General features: G+C 32.3%; 1 protein-coding gene across 1 annotated transcript; it reads left to right on the top strand.

Moving 5' to 3' along the window:
• Positions 1-7,828: 7,828 nt before the first annotated feature.
• On the top strand, positions 7,829-12,920 carry LOC111892822 (fimbrin-1). Its single transcript, XM_023888865.3, has 15 exons — positions 7,829-8,067; positions 8,310-8,523; positions 8,624-8,794; positions 8,876-9,114; positions 9,513-9,684; positions 10,233-10,271; positions 10,374-10,442; positions 10,575-10,691; positions 10,849-11,060; positions 11,259-11,414; positions 11,567-11,766; positions 11,900-12,057; positions 12,155-12,251; positions 12,357-12,448; positions 12,535-12,920. The coding sequence occupies exons 2-15, from the start codon at positions 8,437-8,439 to the stop codon at positions 12,796-12,798; spliced, it is 2,073 nt and encodes a 690-aa protein (XP_023744633.1). The 5' UTR covers positions 7,829-8,067; positions 8,310-8,436; the 3' UTR covers positions 12,799-12,920.
• The last annotated feature ends 9,604 nt before the right edge of the window (positions 12,921-22,524 follow it).

A 22,524-nucleotide genomic window follows, 5' to 3' on the forward strand; every position in this document is an offset into this window, starting at 1 on the left:
ATTAATTAAAATGTATAATTAATTGGAACAACCCATGGGAGATTTCAGTAAAAAAAATTAATTTTGCACCAATTTACTAGATAACTATAAAGAAGGAGCTAGGGATCAAATCCTTCTAGGGATCAAACCTTGAGACGATTCCTTGCTCCTAAATTCGTGCCACAATTTCCCCTTACCTCCCTCGTTGGTGATGCAACACACTCCTATTAGGGTTTATATTTGGCAATTTCCTCCCCTCTCTATGGTGTTGTCTTAGTGCTTGGTTGGTGAACTTAGGTGCGATTCCATTAGAGGGATTCTGGTTTGGATCATTGGCATCCAATTAAAGTGGATAAAATAAGATTGGAAGCAAACAAATCTTTAGCGGTATGTAATTCTCATATTTCTTGTAGTTTCAATAATTATATGAGCATAATATTCTTGTAGGTTTTAGTTTGGACATATGACTAGAATTATAATATGTTCAAAACCTTTTGGTGGTATCAAATCCTTAGTTCATACTTATTTGCACTATTAGATCCAATTTAATTTGTGTAAAATCTTGTTTGCATGTTATCGTTTTTAAAAATTTAGGTTTAGAAGGTGAGAAATTTTATTTTTTGTTTCCTATGGTTGTTTTGATTACTTGTACCCTAAGCTAGCGTTTAATGGCCATAACCTTGAACCCAAAATTGGAAACTAGGGTTTACTAGGAAAGTGTTGCATCAGGAAAAAGTGCTACAATAGGTGATGTCTCTTAATCAGATCCTAATGCAACATGTTCTGAAAAAAGGTTGCCTTTGAACCCGTGTTTTGTACACCTAATGCAACGTTTTATGGAAAATTGTTGCATAAGATTCTAATTAAGCAACAATTTTGCAACACCAACTTGTTTGGAAAGTTTCCTAACTTGTTTAGCAAGAAACGCAAATATGAAGATTTTTCAAATATTGGTTATACATCTTTTATTTGAAAATTATTTCTGACAGTGATTGTAAAATTTAATATTTGTTTATATTAATTATTAACATTGCATTTTCACATGTTTAATTTGCATTAATAAACACATATAGTTTGAATGGTTCAAGTTTTAATATATATATATATATGTGTGTGTGTGTGTGTGTGTATAACATAAAATTAAATACATTGTTAGTCTTACCCGACTAGTCTCACCCGCTCTAATGCTAACAAAAACGCTTTAAGTAGGTCTCTTTTATTCCAAATGAGGTCTGTGTTTAAAAACTCAATGCTTACAACCCTCGTCGCCTTTTGCGCTTTGAGTGGAGTTAACAAAATGTTTTGATATGACGATGTTTCAAGTTAAAAGTATTAACTTCAAATTTTAAAACATAATCTTGTTTTAGTATAATAAAAAAGTGAATCACATGCTACCCACGAAAAATGCACATTTTCTTTATAATCTATCGACGGAGCATGTGTGGTTTGTTGGCACGTCAAATTGAGGGTATAGTTGAAAGTGATGTGGCACTCGCGATACTCAAGTGTATATTGAGTCGGGGATCACGTGTTTTACATGGTTAATCCACCATCTAATCTATGATCCATGGTATCCCTATCATGGTCTGAGATGAGTATAAATGAGATTAACATGCATTTGAACCTTGTCAATGGATCTCAAAGATCTAAGAATTTCATAGTGATTGGAATTGGTAAATAGTGTTGCCTACCATGTTGTGACTATTGGCATCCCTCTTCATATCATAAAGTGAAATATGGATTCTAAACTTGTTAAATAATTTTGTTTTTTGGATAATTATTTTTAAGGATTAATCAAACTAACTACAACTTTCTTTTATAGATGTCTGTTCCAAATAATAATACAAATCTTCCTCCCACTCCCCCACTACATCACTTAAACTTCTCACTACTCTCCATACTATCAAGGAAGAAACTCATAGGACCCAATTTCTTGATCGGATCCACACCTCGAGGATTACCCTAAGGTACAATATTAAATAGTATGTTCTTGATGAGGATATCCCCGATCTTGTTGATGATGCTACCGAAAAATAGGTGGTTGCTGATGACAAGAGCTATGATGAGTCAAATAAGGTTGCTTGCCTTATGTTAGCAACAATTTCCTCTGAGCTGCAAAATAGCATTAAGAATGTTGGGGCGTATGACATAAATTACTAGCTCAAGGAAAGATTTAAGGAGAATGCAAGTAATGAATGAATCAAGATGGTGAAGTTCCTCATGGTATGCAAACTTCAAGAAGGAGCATATCAACATCTGTGTGTACGCATATTTAGAAGATGAAATCATACATAGACAGACTGGAGAATCTTAGTGTCCAATTTAACAAGGAGTTAGCCATTGATATGGTACTTAACTCGCTTATTGGTTTATACCGACAATTCGTTATTGTAACATCCGGATCCCGAGGTAATTCAATTTCCAATATTCTTTTTAAGAATTTTAAGGTTGCCACAGCGTAAGGAAGGCGCCACGACGTGGCACTTCAAGAAAATCTTGGGCTCATTTAAGGTTGCCACGGCGTGGTAGCTGGGAAATGGCAAAACCCTATTTCCAAGATTTTCTCCATATTTAAAGGAATAATGAGGCTAGGGTTTGCTCATCCTCAACCTTCATCAACCTCTTTGAGATTTTGGAAACCCTGATCCCCTCCTCCTTTGTTTAAACATTGTTTTAGTGCTCTTTAAAGCCATTGAATGAAGAAAGAAGAACAAGTGAGCTTAGAATCTGTAAGCAAGCCATCATCCTTTGTTTTAGCAACCTTCTGGACCATTGTAAGTGTCCAAGATTCAATTTTTATCATGATAAGTGGTTAGATCTTGAATTTTGTCCTTCAATATTCATGTCCTTGATTACTAAGTAGTGATATCTCATAAAGTTTTCAACTTTATGAATCTACATGCCATTTAGGGCCTTTAATACTTTAGATCTGGAGTAATATTGAGTTTTAGTATCATGCATGGGAGTTTTCGCCAAAAACCCTAATTTTGACCTAGTAAAGTCCAATATATGCATTGGACATGCATGTCTGGAAAGTAAGGGTTTTTATGATGTTATGTAATGTAAGAAACGTTTCTGGAAGTGTGTATCTAGAAGCCTTCATGATTTAGTGCTTAATGAATTAAGCCAAGTTATGTTTTGCCTTTTCTAAAACTAGGAAATGAGATCTCTATCTCCTAGAGAGTCTACAGGGATAAAGTTGGAAACTTTATCCACTTAGACCTTAGAATAGACGAGATATGGGCTTTGGAGCCCTTTGTAACAGCCCGGATTTCCAGGTATCTTTATTGATTTGATTATTCTGTGTTTTGAGAGGGGACTCGGTGAGTTGGAGCCCAGACTCGCCGAGTAGGGTCACGATTTTTGGACGCGGGATTCGTCTGGACTCGGCGAGTCCAGGATATGGACTCGGCGAGTCTGCGCTGTTTAATGAAACCCTAATTTCCCGGTCCTAAGCCCTATTTAAAGGACCTTATGGCCCTCATTTGCGGCCACCTTGAACCCTAAGAGCCCCCATTCGTCTGTGAGCCCTTGTGAGTGTATTTGGAGGCCATTTGTTCACCATTTTGTGTGATATTGCAAGAAAGGAGGGAGAGGATCAATCTTGAGGAGTTGGGGAGCGTGGATCTGTTGCTAATTCATCAAGGGAGTCTTCTTGAGGTAACTTTCAGAGCCAAACTTCGTGTTTTGTGTTGATGTGTCAAATCTAGGGTTTCTTCTTGTATTTCTTGGCTTAAATTGGAAGTATGAAAGGTTCCATGGAGATATGGAACCTAGATCTGGGCTTTAGCAGGTCCAGGAGACCCCATATGACTAGCTTTATGTCCATCCTTTTGAGTTAGAAGCTAGGGTGGTCATATTAGAGGTTGTTTCCCCAAAATAAGCCTTGTACGCATTGCATGGCAACCAAGACTGAGACTTTACGTGACAAATAAGCTTGGGAAGGCCAGATCTATGAATGGATGGAACGGATCTGACCGCTAAGGCCAGTTTTAGCTGGTGCATGGCATGGACTCGCCGAGTCTGATGAACAGACTCGACGAGTCGCTTGAAGATTGTCTTTGAGGACACCCAGTGTGTAGTCCTGACCGAGTTATGGGCGACTCAGTGAGTCGCAGAGAGTTAGAAAGGTTTTGGCAGATGGTCGAGTCAAGCTGGGACTCGCCGAGTTGTTCTTGAAACTCGGCGAGTTGAGTCGGGGTGGCCTCGCGACTCTCCCAGGTGGAACTCGTCGAGTCAGGGGAGGCACTCGACGAGTTAGAAGGGAATCCTATGGAGTCGGCGGATACGTCTAGACTCGCCGAGTTGCCCTTGTGCACTCGCCGAGTCCGGTCAAGTTGACCGTTGACCGTTGACCAGAGTTGACCTATGTTTGACTTCTTAGGAATAGTCAAACTTAGTAGATAAAAGTGTTAATAAGAGATGTATGATGTTATAGGGAGATTGTAGCTCGGCGGATCGAGCACGAGTGACTTCGGGATTTGCTAGCTTTTGATATTCGCGAGGTGAGTCTTCTCACTATACTTTACCTTGAGTAGGTAATCAGAGATATGTGTTAGTGTATGTATGATATGTGTATGCTATGTGTTATACTGCATTATTTCTATGTGAATTATGCGGTGCATGTTACAGAGTTGGAACCGGAAGGTTCCTAGAGTTAGAACCTGAGGGTTCACAGAGTTGGGTGCATGGACCCATAGAGTTATAGCCTCGAGTGGCTAATATGTGTTTTTATGTATGGTATTTTGGGGAACTCACTAAGCTTCATGCTTACAGTGTTAGTGTTGTGGTTTCAGGTACTAGCGATGACCGTGGGAAGGCGCCGGCTTGATCTGTACACACGCAGGGGACTTTGATATATTTTTGTGATCTTGGGATTTGTATGATACTGATTGGAATTTGAAACTTAATGTTTTTATGAAATTAAATGGGAAATGTTCTTTTTATACTGCGAAAAATTATTTTAAAATTTACGGTGTTACACCCTTAGGATTAAAGAAACCGACTTAATCAATTAAGCTATTGGGAGCCCAATGGCCACGACGTGGCCTAGGCTGCCGCGGTGTGGTGACTGGGCTAAGGTTGTCTGTTTTGGCGATTGTGACCACGACGTGGCCAAGGAAGGCCACGACATAGCGACCAGTTGGAGTTGACTTTGACGTTTACCGTTGGCTTTGACCAATGCTGACTTTAGGTCATTTGGTGTATTTTAAGTAGTATATTGAAGCTTGAGTCCTTGTTATATGTATATGTGATCAGTAGAGGCAGTATTCGGAGTAGTGATTCGTTCAACCATCTCTTCATACTGTGAGGTGAGTTTTCCTCATTGTACTTGTGGGTCGAAGGCACCAATGTTGGCCAACTAGGTTACATATGTATATGAAGTCATTATGTTGTAGTGATCTGTTAGATCTTTATGATTATATGTTTGTTGATATATGTTTTGTTTGTTGCATATGTCGACATAGTGCGGTTAGGTTGAGGAATTACTGCTTTGTGCGGAGCCCAACAAAACCAAGAGCAAGCCATACATAAGTTGTGGGCCAAGAGGCAAGCCAGACTTATGTTATGGGCTCGAGAGAAATCTAGACATGAGCTGTGGGCCTGAAAGGAAAGCCAGACTCATGTTGTGGGATTAAGGGTAATCGAGTCTAATGACTGTGGACCCAACATGAATACTATTAGTTGTTGTGTATGGTGGTATTTTGGGGAAACTCGCTAAGCTTTGGCTTACAGTTTAATTGTTATGTTTCAGGTACTTCGGATGACCAGGGCAAGGTGAATGTATGATCGTACACATCCTTCGGTGATTTGTTTTGGAGAGTTTATGATACACTGATTTTGGGATATTTGTATTTGATACTTGGTTTCTTATCACTTGGGTTTTTGATTGAAATAATGGTTTTACTTAATTGAAAAATGAAAATTTTTACTGTGAATTTGAGATGTTACAGTTATGAACTACAACATGAATAACTTGGATAAGATGTTGATGGAGCTACACGACATGCTAAAAACCGCCTAAGCGAGTATGATAAAAACTCGTGTCTCGGGCTCCACCACTCCTATCTTGGTCATTGGTCATGGTGGCGCTAAAAGGAAGAAAATTTCTCATCCTAAAGGAAAGGGAAAAGCCAAGGTTAAACTGTCTAACTAAGGCATCAAGAAAAAAATTTGATTATGAGATAGCTCCCACCAGTGACCCGAATGATCCCATTTGTTTCTACTTCCAACAAATGGGGCATTGGAAATGTAAATGCCTAAAATACCTTGAGGATTTAAAGAAGAATAAAGTCAAGGAGTCTGGAACCTCAGGTATCTTTATGATTGTACTCCATAATAATATTACTTCTAATTCTTAGGTCCTTTATACAGGGTGTTGTACTCATATTTACACTGATATGCAAGGTCTAAGGAAAAGTAGGAAGCTAAAGCATGAGGAGCTCAACCTAATAATAGGAAACATATATTATTGCTATTATAAGGTATAGGGACTACGAACTCATGTTGACTAGTGGTGTGTTAATTAATTTATTAGATTGTTGCTACTTGCCAGAAATGGTACGAAACATTATTTCATTTTATATACTATTGTTTAAGGATGATTTATGTTTTGCATTTGATAATTATAATGGAAGGATTTTGGTTTACAAGCATGGTTGTTTTTACTTTAAAGCTAGTCCTTATAATGAGATATATGAAAATGTTGTTTGCGTGAGTAAGAATGATAATATAATCTTAAATGTCGATTCATCCAAAAGTGTATTGGATAAATCGTGTTTGTGTCATTGTCGTCTTGGCCATAGAAACAAGAAACACATGGCCAACCTCCAATCGGATGGGATCTACAGTTAATCAAGTGAGTTAGTTTTTTACATGCTCCAATGACAAATCACTTTAAGGCCGTTAAAAGGATATTTCAGTATGTGAATGGCACAATTTCTGTTATCTTGTCATCCACTCATTCCTTAGCTCCATTTGTGCTTGGTTATTCAAATGTTGATTGGGCTCATTGTCTTGAGACCCGTTAGTCAACTTAGGGGTATTTTATTTTTCTGGGTGGCAACCTAATTTCGTGAAGTGGAAGTGTTGGATCTATATATTCAAGAATCATTTTAGAATGATGTTTGTCCATAACATATAATCCTATAGGGTCACACCTTTAGAAAGTTGTCACTTGTTGATTATTTTTTAAGAATCTGATTATTAATAAATATATCAAACTCTTGTATTTTCATTTGGAGAAATTAGTATTTTGTGAAAATAATATTGAAAAATTATTATTTAATGAAAATAATATTTTATAGAATGTAACTAGCTACTTAATCACATGGTATGATTAAATATGATTAAATATGTTGTGTACAAGTGTTTGGACACATAGAAGTCTACTAGCTAATACTTGTAGATGTATGGAATAAAGATGGAGTGAAAGCTACTTATTCTCCATCTCTCTTCCTACCTATCTATTTATTAAACATATTCTTTAATAAATAAATAATCATTAAATATAAAATTTATTAAAAAAAATATACATTGACACAATAGTTTTAGGTGAATAAACGCAACAAAAACGTATAATAAATAAAAATATGCAACAAATTATAATCTTTCAATAAGTATTTATTATTTAAAACATGGATGCAAATACAATATCGTTTTTTATTCAGTCTCATCCGCATATGAATGAGGCAAAGTTGATGACGTTGATTTTATAGGTGTAAATTAGTTTGTCTAGTATTTCACTGAATCAAGACGCGTGTACGCATCTTCTATCCACGCGCGAGTGGGGACAACCTTCATTAAATTCACAAAAATTAAAATTAAAATATAAAAATCGAAAACAAAAAATAAGCATAGCGCCCAGACAGCCGTTTCTTAACTGGCTCTCTCATCATCTCCCTCCATGCCTCATTCATGGCAAAATGGTGTTTTTCGTTCCCCATACGCTCCTACCCTTTTACTATTTACTCTTTTCTGAAGCAAAATTACGCACTCGTATCTAATTCATAACTTCTGTAAACTGTTCTTGCCTCTCAAAATCACGTAATCAAACAGTCATCACCAATCACCGCTGGTTTTTTGCAGGTTTGTATATGTGTTGCACTTTTGCGTCTATTCCATATTGAGATTATTGGGTTTGAATCTGTTTTCTGTTTAATTTTCTGAATACCCACCGACTGTCGACCACCTACCATAACATATTTTGCCTTAAGCACGTTTGCTTCTTCAAATAATTCATATAGTACTGTTTATTCTATTGATTTGACGTGTTGTTTTGACTTTGATGTTAATGGGAATTTTTTGTACTTGAATTTTGGGTATTGAAGACTTAGCTTGATTTGCTATCGCTATCTGAGTATCAGTTCGGTGATTAAATAATCGGAGAAGGACGTTAAGAGGGGCAATCGAATTTAATTGGCTTCGGGGTTTGTAAAATTTGGGGAAGAAGGAGCGATGTCTAGATTTGAAGGAGTTCTTATTTCTGATCATTGGCTACAAAGCCAGTTTACTCAAGTTCAACTTCATAGCCTCAAATCCAAGGTGATTAATGTTAATTGTTAACCTCCTCTCAGTTGATCTTAATTTCTCTCGCTAATGGAAACTCAAACTTCTTGATGAATGATGATCCTTTCGTGTGTAGTTTATAGCATTGAAGAATCAAAATGGGCAAGTTCTTGTTGAGGATTTGCCAGCTTTGTTTCTGAAATTGAAGCCTTTCAATGACATGTTTACAGAGGATGAAATCAGGGATGTGTTACAATCATCTGGTTCTGATACTAGTAACAAAGTGGAATTTGAAGAATTTCTCAGGGTAATTAGTTATTAGCTTTTCATATATTCTCTTTAGTGAATTCTTTATCAATAGTTAATTGTTGATTGCATTGTATGACAGGCTTATGTAACTCTGCAATCAAAAGTTGTGAACAAATCGGGTGACTCAAAGAACTCATCTTCCTTTCTTAATGCAACAACCACAACACTACTTCACACAATTGATGAATCAGAAAAGAAATCTTATGTTGCTCATATCAATAGCTATCTTAGGGATGATCCATTTATGAAGCAGTTTCTTCCCATAGATCCTGCTACAAATGCCTTGTTTGAGCTTGCTAGAGATGGAGTTCTTCTATGGTATTTAACCACGGTCTGTTTTATCATTTTCTATTTTATTTTTGGAAAAAAAATGCAGAAAAACACTTATACTTCAACCATTTTATCGATTTAGTGATTACACCATTATACTCTGTTTGAACATTCAAAAGACCGTTATACTTTCATCATTTTATCGTTTTGCAAGTAAATCGATAAAATGTGAATGTGTGTAGTGTTTTTTTAATGACTTTAATCACTACATAAAAGAAGATGAAGGTATGTTGTGTGTTTTTATGTGTTTCATCTTTTTTTTATTTTTTATTATAAACTATAAAAGAAAAAGTTTGAGACGTGCAAGCATAGAACATAGGTCCACTCTTTGTTGCAATAATGGATGTTTGTACTTATGTATTTATTATGGTATAACTATAATGCAGTAAACTTATCAATGTAGCTGTTCCGAATACAATAGATGAAAGAGCTATCAACACAAAGAGAATACTGAACCCTTGGGAAAGAAATGAAAATCATACTCTTTGCCTCAATTCTGCTAAGGCTATAGGATGCACAGTGGTCAATATTGGCACACAGGATCTCATTGAGGGAAGAGTAAGTAATTTGGACTTACATTCATCATTATGACTCTGTTTGTTAGCTGATAAGCTAGCTTATTTTTCGAGCTTTTTTTAATTGTCATGTTTGGCAAACCAAAAAGTAGCTTTTTTAAAAGCTACTTAGATTAGCTTTTTAGGAGCTTTTTAAAATTTTTCCAATTATCCAAATATACCCCTTAATTAATTATAGAAACACATCCTTTGAAATACCCTTTTATGTCATTTTAGCTGGTTTTACCAAAAACCATTTTTTATCAGCTAGCTTTTTTATTTAATAATTAGCTGTTCAGCTAGTAAGCCAAACATAGCCTAAAGCTTCTAGGGCCTATTTGTTACATAGTATTGAACAAAACAGGTTGTACTTTATTGGACTAAGACTGATGTCAATAAGACAAAAATTGCTTTTGGTCTCTAGTCTGTGAAAAGACGTGAATGCCCTCCTAATCCTTATCTTCCAAAATAGCCTTTGAATGCTTATCCCTCTTGTGTGACAAATGCGGATTTATTGCTTATAACCTAATGTTTACAAATCTTGTTTTGCAGCCTCATTTGGTACTTGGTCTAATCTCTCAAATCATAAAGGTGAAGTTATCGTATTTAAAAAAAAAAAATCTTGTTTTTAGTGTATTAAAATATTTACTTCCTCTTGTAACTTTTGCTTATTGCAAATTGTGGCATTTTCAGATCCAACTCCTTGCAGATCTTAACCTTAGGAAGACACCACAGCTTGTGGAACTTGTGGAGGACAACAATGTATGTTTTTCACTTTAATTTTGATACCAGTTTCATGCTCCATTTTTATATTATACAATTGCCTAAATGTGGTTTATGTGATTAGTTTTTATTTATGTAAATGAATGTTGTTGTTATAAATTGTTTTTGCAGGATGTGGAGGAGCTTATGGGATTAGCACCCGAAAAACTGTTACTAAAATGGATGAACTTTCATCTTAAAAAAGCAGGTTACAAGAAACCTGTAACAAATTTCTCATCTGATCTTAAGGTAGTTTCTCATTCTTTGTTGAGTTTTAAAGATATTGTTATAATACCATGTACATTTATAGTTTATAAGAAGGGTAAAATGGTCATTACTGTTATCCATTGAGTTTATAATCCTTTGAGCCTTTTGTTAATAGAGTCATTTTGTTACATTTTTACAGGATGGAGAAGCGTATGCATATCTGCTCAATGTTCTTGCCCCTGAACATGGAAATCCAGCCACTCTTGATGCTAAGGATCCTGTCCAAAGGGCAGATTTGGTACTTCACCATGCGGAAAAAATGGATTGCAAAAGATACTTGACTCCAAAGGACATAGTTGAAGGCTCATCGAATCTTAATCTTGCATTTGTTGCACAAATATTCCACCAAAGGTTAAAAGATGACCCTTTACCTTATTTTCTTACATCTTTCAAAGGGTGTTTAAATGTGCACATTTGAAAGAAATTATCCAGATACTTTTACTTATGATTATCACACTCAAAACACATAATCCAAACACCCTCTAAATCATTAGTAATCGATTTCACAAATTCTAAATTCAAGATTGATTGTGATCTTTTTCTTTGCAGGAATGGCCTATCAACTGATAACAAAAAGATTTCTTTTGCTGAAATGATGACAGATGATGTGCAAATGTCTAGAGATGAAAGGTGCTTTAGACTTTGGATCAATAGTTTTGGAATTTCTTCTTATGTCAACAACTTGTTTGAAGATGTCAGAAACGGGTGAGTTTAATTTTCTTCATAACTTTCATATATACTTTTATTGATTTAATCACTTTCTAAACTTTTTTTTTCATAGATTTTCTGGTTTTGCTACTGATTTTAGGCAATAAAGATTGTTTCTTTAAGCAACTTAATACATATTGTTGATACAGATGGGTACTTTTGGAAGTTTTAGACAAAGTTTCTCCAGGATCAGTTAACTGGAAGCAATCATCAAAACCCCCTATTAAGATGCCATTTAGAAAAGTCGAAAATTGCAATCAAGTCATTAAGATTGGAACTCAATTGAAATTTTCACTTGTGAATTTAGCTGGAAATGATTTCGTTCAAGGGAATAAGAAACTCATACTTGGTAACAACACACAATCTTTTCATGCCATTCATTGTTTGACTTTGACTTTGACTTTGTCAACTTTGACTATGATTGTGAGAAAAAGTATACTTTTTTAAAGGGTATACTAATATCTCTTTTATGCTCTTTTCAGCTTTCTTATGGCAATTAATGAGATTTCACATGCTTCAACTTTTGAAGAACTTGAGATCACATTCACAAGGGAAGGAGATAACAGATGGGGATATTTTGAAGTGGGCAAACAAAAAAGTGAAAAACACAGGAAGAACATCTCAAATAGAGAGTTTTAAGGTTGGATTAATTCCATTAATGTATTTTGTCTTTTTCTTTTAATCATATTGAAAAACCATGTTATATACAGACAATAATTAGTAACTTTTTATAACAGGATAAACAGCTCTCAAGTGGCATATTTTTCCTTCAGCTTTTGAGTGCAGTAGAGCCCAGGGTTGTCAACTGGAACCTTGTAACCAAGGGTGCAAGTGGTATGTATTAATCTTTTTATATATATAATTCCAAAAAAAAAAATTATTAAGATTCGAAAATTGTCATCTTTTTTTTTTTTTTTTTTTTTTTTTGTCTATAAATAGATGAGGAAAAGAAGTTGAATGCAACTTACATAATCAGTGTTGCCCGAAAGCTAGGGTGCTCGATTTTCTTGCTGCCTGAAGACATCATGGAGGTAAGTTTAATTAGTGAGTTGTACAGTACAAACCATCAATGCATAAAAAAATGTGAAAAAATGAGAATGTGTTTGTTGCTTGATAGGTGAATCAGAAGATGATACTTATGCTGACAGCCAGCATTATGTACTGGAGTCTGCAACGATCTCGTGATAAGTCGGAATCGGAATTGGAATTGGAATTGGAATCATCTCCGGCATCGGTTTTGGAGATTCCGGAAGCATCACCGGAATCATCTTCGGTGAATGGGGATCGTGATAACTTCACGGGTGTTGAGATATCCAAGTTGTCGATTGATGATAATGGGGTTATGTCGATGGTAGAAAATAGTGACACTTTGTTGCAATAATGTGTACATATTGTTGTTAGGTAGAATCTTAATATCAGGAGTTTTGGTTTACGTTTCTTTGGAATAATATGGGAAGCTATACAAGTTTTCTTTTTTACTTAATGTAGAATGAATTAAGGCTACTGATTAATCTTAAAGTAGTATACACATAGGTAATATACATTTAGGTGGACATGTATGTATAAACTTTGTTTTTTTAGTTGAATTCTTGCAAAAATTATGGAGATACGACCATTGTCTCCCCTAATATGGTGGAAAGATGAGATGAGAATGTTCTCTCATGTTTTAAGATTAGGAAGTGATTTTCCTCTTAAGAAATTGATTCATTCGTATATGGTACAAGATATTTGTAGCTATTCAAGAGACATAGTTAAGAAGGTGTTTGGCTTAGCTTTAGTGGGGTAAAAGTCCTTTTTTGTAGGACTTTTTGTAAAAGGATTTTTTATAAAGTTGTTTTTTAAAATGTGCTTGGATTAGCTTTTGAAGGGAAAAAGTCAAAAGTTAAAGTGTTTGTGTTAACTTTTAGGAGATAGTAGGGAATCATATGCTGTGAATGAAGAATTGATGAGGATAGATGGGGGGTATATTGGTAATTTAATATTTTTATATTTGAAAAGTTGGAAAAAATCATATAATCGTGACTTTTCAAAAATGCTCAATTTATTCTATTGGAAAAGTCAATTCCAAAAATCCTTTTCACTTAAACAAAATTTTTTTTGACTTTTTCTAAAAGATAAAAGTAAAAGTCATTTTAAAAGTTAAAACAAATACCCTCTAAATTTCCTTCAATTGTCTTTATGCCCTCCCGTTCCAACTATAACACCTAATCAGAACATATTTGTAAAAAAATAGGTTAGGTTTTATAACATCCTACTTTGCCAAATCTGATTCCGACACTCCCAACATCTTTTTAATGAATTTAAGTGTTTATAATGGATCCAAACTTATTCTAAACATGTAATTGATGGATATAGTGTGCAAGAAAAGAGGAATTTATTGTACTACTAATTATAAATGAACTTATGGTCCACACACAAAATCATTTAAATTGAATGAAATAAATAATATATATTTATAAGAGATAAATTTATTATTTACCAAATAAAATAAATAAGTAATTTGTAATTAAAATTATTTTAGAAAAGCTAAATAAATAACTAAGTTTATTCATTAAACTAAATAAATTAGTTTATAAAGTCTAATTAGTTAATTAATGAGTTTGTTTTATAAAATGGTAGATATGCAAAATGTTTCAAAATGCTAAACGATTGAAATGGATTGACAACACATTTTTTTATGTATAGACAATTTTATGCGTTTTATTTTACTTTACACTTTACCATTGATTATATAAATATATTTATGTCTGCCACGTAGAGCATTTTTTTTTTCCAAAAATTTAATTTTACAATTTTATCTATTTTACCAATCTTTACATTTTCCCCCTATCACTTAAAAAAATATACTTTTTCCTCTAGATTTTTTTGTCACTCATATATATATATATATATATATATATATATATATATATATATATATATATATATATATATATATATATATATATATATATATATATATATATATATATATATATATATATAGCGTGAGGTGTGGCGGCAAGGTCAAGCCTCAAGCTTAACGAGCCATGACGTTTTTCAAAGCGTGATGTAAGGCGGCGATTTTGTATTAATTTATAATTATATTACCACATAAATATAAATTTGTATTAAATATAACTATTTTTTAGAAGTGTTATATCAATAACTAATAACAAAAAGTTAACAAAAAACACAATAGTTGTATCCCCAATTAGAAAAGACATAACAAAGAGCAAAAAACTATCTCAAACGAAAAAACACGCGCCATAACAAGCCATAACGTGCCATATCACGCATTGTCACACGCCACGCCTAACAACAACGTTATGAAACTTTTCGTAACGGCGAAGCCACACCTCACGCCTTGACGCGCCTTTTAGAACAATGTATGTGTGTGTGTGTGTATATATATATATATATATATATATATATATATATATATATATATATATATATATATATATTCTACTTGACAATACTTAAAATCAAAACTTAGTGATATCATCAATTTTTTACCAAAAAAAATATGATCAAACAATCGTCTAAATAGAAATCCAAACAGTCATTCAAGTAAAAAATATGAAGAACTAGCCGTTAAAAAAATAACTATAGCAGGCTCAAAAAGGACCATCCAAATTAGAGATTAAGTTGTTTTCACCATCCACTTTGTTGTGTCTTTGTGATGATTCCACCAACTTAAATCTTGAAGGATCTCAAGTTGTGGAAGTTATTTATCCTTTTCTTTTGAAGGTCTTCCTTTTGGTCGTCGAATCATTGGCTCAAAAGTAGTATCAAATTGGTTCACAAGTTTAGTGATCACTGAAGATACATGTTCTTTCTTGTTTATGGGTCACCTTTGATATGCCAAATACAATTCATTAAGCAACTCATTGAATCTATCGGTGTCTTCATCATGCAAATCATTTTGTAAATTTAGTGATAGTGTGTTAATTCCTTCAATGATGATGGATTAAATCTATTGAAAAAGTAGTTATATGCCAATATTTTATCTTAGTGACCGGTAGAAGGAGTTATACTACCTGAAAAATATCTAGTATATTTCAATATGAACCATCTATGTCACATTACAAAATCACATGTTTATCTTGTCTTGTCTTGTCTTGAACCACGAATAGATATCCATATCCTTTCACAAATTTAATAACATTCAAATGGAATTTAAATGGAATAAAAAAGAATCAAATGGAACCAAAAGCTATGTTACCGTGAAGCCTATATGCACAGTACAAGATATCACATTCCAAAAAGTATCAAATGGAACCAAATACTATTACTCCATTCGAAATCAGTGCGCTTTAATTTTAGATTTAAAGACTCAAACAACTTACAAAAAGATGATACACGATTGTTACTAAAAAACTAGGGAAACACCAAAATTTTGAATTATGATTAACCAATACCAAATCAGTTCATAATTGTACCGGAAACAATTTGAATTCATTTCACGATTCCGATTCAATGATTTTGCAAACCGGTTAATACACACATTGATACATGTTTGTATAGAAACAATAAAAATGAGAAACAAAATTGAAACTTTACAAGGTATTAGCATGTACCTGTGATGATACGTGGTGTGCGACGGCAGTGGAGTCAGCCGGAGGCGTCGACCGGGGTGAAGCAAGCGTTGTGGTCAATGGTGGAAGCATCCAAGTTGTAAAAAAATAGAAAGAGGTAGTGTGTGAATTGAAATATGTTTTATTTTGAAAAAGAAAAAAAAAACAAAAAACAACCAATAGTATGTTTTGGTTAAAAGATGAGCAGTCAATCAAAGCAAAACTTTCTCTCTCTCCTCTCGTTATGCATGTAACGAGTTGTTTTTAGCACATCCCTTAGCACATGCTAGGGGTGGTGTTTGGAAAGCTTAACACTCATTAGACCAACTCAAACCAACCATTAAAACACAATTATAAAAGCCAATAAAATGGTGTTCTCATTCCAATCAATCTTTAAAAAACACAATTTTTAGTGTTTGGGGGTGACTTCACACACCAAATATGAAGGCCAAACTACTTGGCCTCTAAAAATCACAACTTTAGTTATTGGTTTGAATGCAAACACCATTTTAGTGTTAACAAATCACTAATTTAGTAATTTATGGTTGGAGTTGCTCTTAGCGAATGGGCTTAACACCTCCACTCCCTATAGCCTTAAACCGTAGAGTATGTTCTAGCCTCTAAGAATATCTTTTATTTTTTGAGTGTTACATCAATTTTTCTTACTTTTTTTTCTCACTAAAAGGCAGGAAATGATCATTTTTCATTATCTTTTATTATCTTTATTTTTTTTTAAATATTATATACAAATATGATACTCGTTTTGTAGGGAATTAAAAACCATGAATTTTAATGTATGTTTTTATAATTTTTTTAATATATATATATATATATATATATATATATATATATATATATATATATATATTAAAAAACTGAAAAAACTGGCTAATCAATCACACGAGATGAAAGAGTCAGGGATATCTAGGGATGTCAACGGGACCAAACGGGAGCGGAAATAGCTGCCCCCGCTCCCGCCCCCGAAATTAGTTGTTGCCCCAGCTCCTGGTTCCTCCCCCGGCTCCCCCGTTTACATAGCCCACGGTCCCGCCCCCGTTCCCCCGGTTCCCTCGGTTTATAGGCTTAAAATTCATTTTCTTTTTGCTAAACAACTACTTTGGTTTGGGCTAAAAAGATTATTTTTAATAACTTTAAAAGTTTAAAACATAATCTTTTAGAAACTAAAAAAATTAAAAATCCAATATTACGAATTCAACATTACAAAACGACAATTCCAACAATTTTAAAAATATAAAATATGACAAATCCAATATTACAAATATAAAATACTTATATATATATATATATATATATATATATATATATATATATATATATATATATATATATATATATCCAAAAATATATGATCAATTCACTACCTTTTCAATATCTATTAACTGGAAACGGGAAAGTGAAACCTAACCTACACCTAAAATTAGAAAATCTATTTTGTATATGTATTTTATATTAAATATATATTTTTTACATAAATGTACAACCGGGGCCCCCGCGGGAGTACGGGACGGAAATACCAACTCTCGGCCCCGCTCCCGAAAATAAGCGGGGTTTAATTTTGCCACCGCTCCCGTTTTTTTTTTTTTTTTTAAATTTAGTCCCGTACGGGATCGGGGTCCCACGAGGGTTTTTTGACATCCCTGGGGATATCCTCCCCTTACCCTTTTCCCACACCACCTTTCCTGTAGTCCCGATATGGTGTTCTGAAGTGCGGGAACCTTTCCCTCACTCATTTCTCGCTCCAAATCTAGCGGCCTTAATATATGCTCTCATCTAACCTTAAAATTGACACACTTGGGTAATTTAATTAAACAACCCATGGTTAATCGTTGATCATATTAGTTTGAATTGATCCAACTTTGGGATAATTAAAATTTCAAAATTCTCTTTTCTTCTCCAATATTGATTCATTAGCTGTTTTTGGAATGAAGGGATACACAACATATTTACAGGGATACTATTATACTATATGATTAATCAATTAAATTCTCTTGGCTGTTATTGATCGTGTTATTTATATTTTTGTTAGTAGTCAAAATAAGTTTAATTTGAAATTTTGGATTTTCTAAACATTTTAATGATTTAAGATTACTTTATAGAAAAGTATTGTCATTGTTATTACTTAGTCACATGCATGATTCAATAACAAAATCATCATAGGATGATATTTGTATATACATTGTTCTTTCTTATTTATACTTGTTTTGCTTGCTTAAATTATGATCGTTATTTTTGGTAAAATGCATGTATTCTGATTGGCCGATTTTGTACATATGTTTTACTAGATATGTTTAATTCTGCTGTAATTGTATTCTTATTGTATTCATAAACTTACTGAAATAATGAGATAAGAAAAACACAAAACACGAAAACCCTATAAGCATAAGGTCAGATGACAAGATGGGATCAAAACCTATGCCTCGACTGCCTTGACCTAACAACATTGGCAGCATCATAGCCCCAAGCTACTAGGCTAATAAAAGTAGCCACATCAACATACCAACACCAAGCAAGGCCATCAGATGAAGCCCAACAAAACCAAGACTAAGGCTATCCGCAGTGGGGCTGAAAAGGACACGTAAGAGCTGAGGTGGACAACCAAGTACGCGGAAACACCGCCCTAGTGTCTGGTGGCTTGACTGTGATGTGGTTGCTAGAAGGCATGGAGACAACCAATGGGCATACGGAAAAAAATTAACCATTTGAATGTTTCCGGCCGTTGGAAAGGAATAAAAAAAATCTTTTAAATTAAAATTAAAATCTCTATACATACATACACTTCACACATTTTTTTACGTATAAACAAACATATATTTTCATTAAAATTGATAACTTTTTATGTTTTCTATGTTTTTATAGGTTTTAAATTTTTATGTTTTCTAAGTCATATAATGTTTTATTTGGTATATTTTTATATATATATTTTTTAGTAATTTTTTTTATGTTTTTTTAAGTAATTTAGGATTTAAATTTATTTGTTAATTAATGTAAAATATTTATTTAAGTTTTAAATTATGTTTTTTATTTAATTGCGGAGTGATAACCATTTTCAAAGGCTAGTGGTTTGATGATGAACTTTTAGTGGAGCTGACATGACACTGAGTTGACAACACTTTTTGAATGGATTGAATATGACCACCCCATAACCTAACAACGATCTTAGGGAGGAAGGAGTCATTCCCTCCCAACCCACCGAACTCACTGCCACATCGCCTTTTTTCTTTCATTTTTCTTTATTTTTCCCAACCCATAACACACGAAAACCATATCTTTTTCAATCCACTCAACCCATTCAATTAAAAAAAATACAAAACAGTCAAGGTAAAATCTTAATTAACAATAGAGTTACCGTCGGTATGCACCCTCTTCAGCGGATTGTTTAATTGGTTTTACTAACCCGCTCTATCATCTCTCTCTACTTTCTCTCTCTCATTTTCTCTTATACCATGTGTTTTAAGATTTGTACCTAAGTTGTTTTGCATTTTTTAATTGAATGAGTTGAGAATGATAGGATTTCTGTATGTTGTAGGTTGAGAAAAATGAAAAAGAAAAATTGATGTAACAATATGTTCAATGGGTTGGGATGAAATGAGTCCCTCCTCCCTTAGTCTCTCCCTCTTTTGTCATGTTGATGTTAGCACCACCCCACCCTAATAATGGAGGATGACATCCTATGACGGTGCCTAGATGGCAGCAGCAGCAATGAATTTGATAAGAATATTTTGAATATAATTTTTTTTTTTATCGAAATCCTTTTGGGCCAAATTTTAATTTTTGTCCCTAGGTTTGGCCAAATTAATTATGGTGGCTCGTGAATTAATTTTAAGGAGTTTGTAACTAATATGATTGTGTATGTTGTTTACTGCATTTTTTTAATATTTTAAGAAAACGTTAAGATCAAGTTTTATAATACATCAATTTATTTAGTAAAACCTCGGTAAATCTAAAACGTTTTTCATTTTAAAAATTGTTTTAACAAAAAAGACTATTAACTAGTTTTAAAACCAAACATGTTGATGGATATTTATAGAGAAACTAGATGAATCCCCACGCGTTGCGCAGCGCAGGTTAAAAATATATTGTTAGAATAAAGTTTTCACCTTTTAGTTAATTCGATTAATCAATTTAGGTTCTTTTATTATTATTATATTTAATGTTTTCCTTTTAACTATGTTAAAAATATATAAATTGATTTTTTTTAAACATTATTTGATATTTTACTTTAGGTTTTAAATTTTACACTAAATTTTTAAGCTTATTTGATATATTAATGTAGGTTATTTATTTAACTATATATTGAAGTTAACAAATTAAGTATATCATATTGATAAATCACAAATTCTTCCATTTATGATAATGTTTACACCTAAAAACATATTTAAGTTAATAAATTAAGTATATTGTATGGAAATATGAAAAGTTGGGAGTTTCAAATAAATGCGGTGAAAGAAAAAATATTTCCTTTATAATATAGTAGGATGATTTGATGATTATAGTTTTAATTTTTAATTCATTATGATATATACAATTATTTGATAATTTTATAAACTGTTTAAAATTGTGTAAATTATATATAACGGGTAACAAAATGTATGAACAAAAATATGAACTACAACTTTTAGTAACATAAAAATACAAAAAACATCTATTATAACATTTGTATTAAAAAAGATATATATACAACGAATAATAAAAAATATGAAAAATAAACACTACAACTTTTAATAACATAAAAACACTATAACATTTATATTAACTTTTCATATTTAAATCACAAATCTCTTCAAATACATTAATGTTTTTAATGAGCAAAACTTTACAACCTTATAAAAGAAAGGAAAATAAAAAGTTATTAATTATTACTAATTAATAATCATAAGTTAAAAACTCTTGAGTTGTAACTAATAAATATACATAAATTGAAAAACTCTTGAGTTGTAGTGTGAGTTTCAAATGAATAATAAAAAATATGAACTACAACTTTTAGTAACATAAAAATACAAAAACATCTATTATAACATTTGTATTAAAAAAGATATATATACAACGAATAATAAAAAAATATGAAAAATAAACACTACAACTTTTAATAACATAAAAACACTAAAACATTTATTATAACATTTATATTAACTTTTCATATTTAAATCACAAATCTCTTAAAATACATTAATGTTTTTAATGAGCAAAACTTTACAACCTTATAAAATAAAGGAAAATAAAAAGTTATTAGTGATTATTAATTAATAATTATAAGTTAAAAACTCTTGAGTTGTAACTAATAAATATACATAAATTAGAAAACTCTTGAGTTGTAGTGTGAGTTTCAATTGAATACAGTACTTGGAAATGTGTATTTATTATTATTATTATTATTATTATTATTATTATTATTATTATTATTATTATTATATTCGTCTAAATAATTGGTTTTGATGCATCATTTTAATCCCTTCAATTATTAAACATAAAGATATTTAATTATAAATTTATAACATACATAGGTGCATATAAATGTTAAACAAATCACATATAATATATATTTTCGTAAATGTTATATGTAATTCTTGTCGTTGTAATATGGATAAATTAATTTCATATGAAGAACATATCATGATAAATCATCATAATTACATATCAAATGTTAAAAATTATGTTATCTTTTAAATATTGTCTTGTAACTATGTTGTGTAGGATAACCCAACAAAAAAAATAATACAAAATAAACATAATCAAAATAGAAAAACTACAATCAAATAAATAAGAACATTTGGGGGTTGAATATATAAATAAAAATGTTATATAAATATGCACTTAAATCAAAAGAAAAAACTAACATTCGTCTACTTTTACTCAAACAAAAAAAAACTATATTCATTTTCTGAATCTTCTTTCTTTATTGAACACCATTCAACTATAGAAATTTGATGACAATTCTTTACTAACCTACAATGAAAATGTTTTTTTTGAAAAAGAAGAATGAGAAAGATATTCCAAGCAAAACATTGATGTTTGGAGAGTCACATTCAAGATTGAGTAATACATACAAATCACATATAAAGGTCAAATGAGAAATTGAATATAAAGAAATAATAGAAAAGCTTCATTTGTTTTGGTTGAAAGAAAAAATAATATTACAATTACCATCGATGCGACATAACCTATTTCTTCATATCATCATATTTGGATCGTGAATATTTCAACTATATGAAAACTTTTGAATCATAATATATTCAACCAAATGACGACTTTTTGTAAGAAAAATGTAATAATATAACTACATATATAATGAAGGTGAAAAGGCGTGGGGGTTTGAAATGCATGAGGTGTTGAACTTATAGAGTGTGTGATTTTCTTGGAATGAGATTATGTGTGATTAATAACTTTGAAGGTGAAAGGGTGTGGGGGTTTCAAATGCATGAGGTGTTGACAAATTTTTATGGGGGTTTCAAATGCATGAGATCCAAGAAAAAATGATAGTTTTATAAGTATGTATGATTGACTTATCAGAGTAATTATCCTTTTATTTT

The sequence above is a fragment of the Lactuca sativa genome, chromosome 9, assembly GCF_002870075.4.
Source record: "Lactuca sativa cultivar Salinas chromosome 9, Lsat_Salinas_v11, whole genome shotgun sequence".
Classification (NCBI taxonomy): Eukaryota; Viridiplantae; Streptophyta; class Magnoliopsida; order Asterales; family Asteraceae; genus Lactuca; species Lactuca sativa.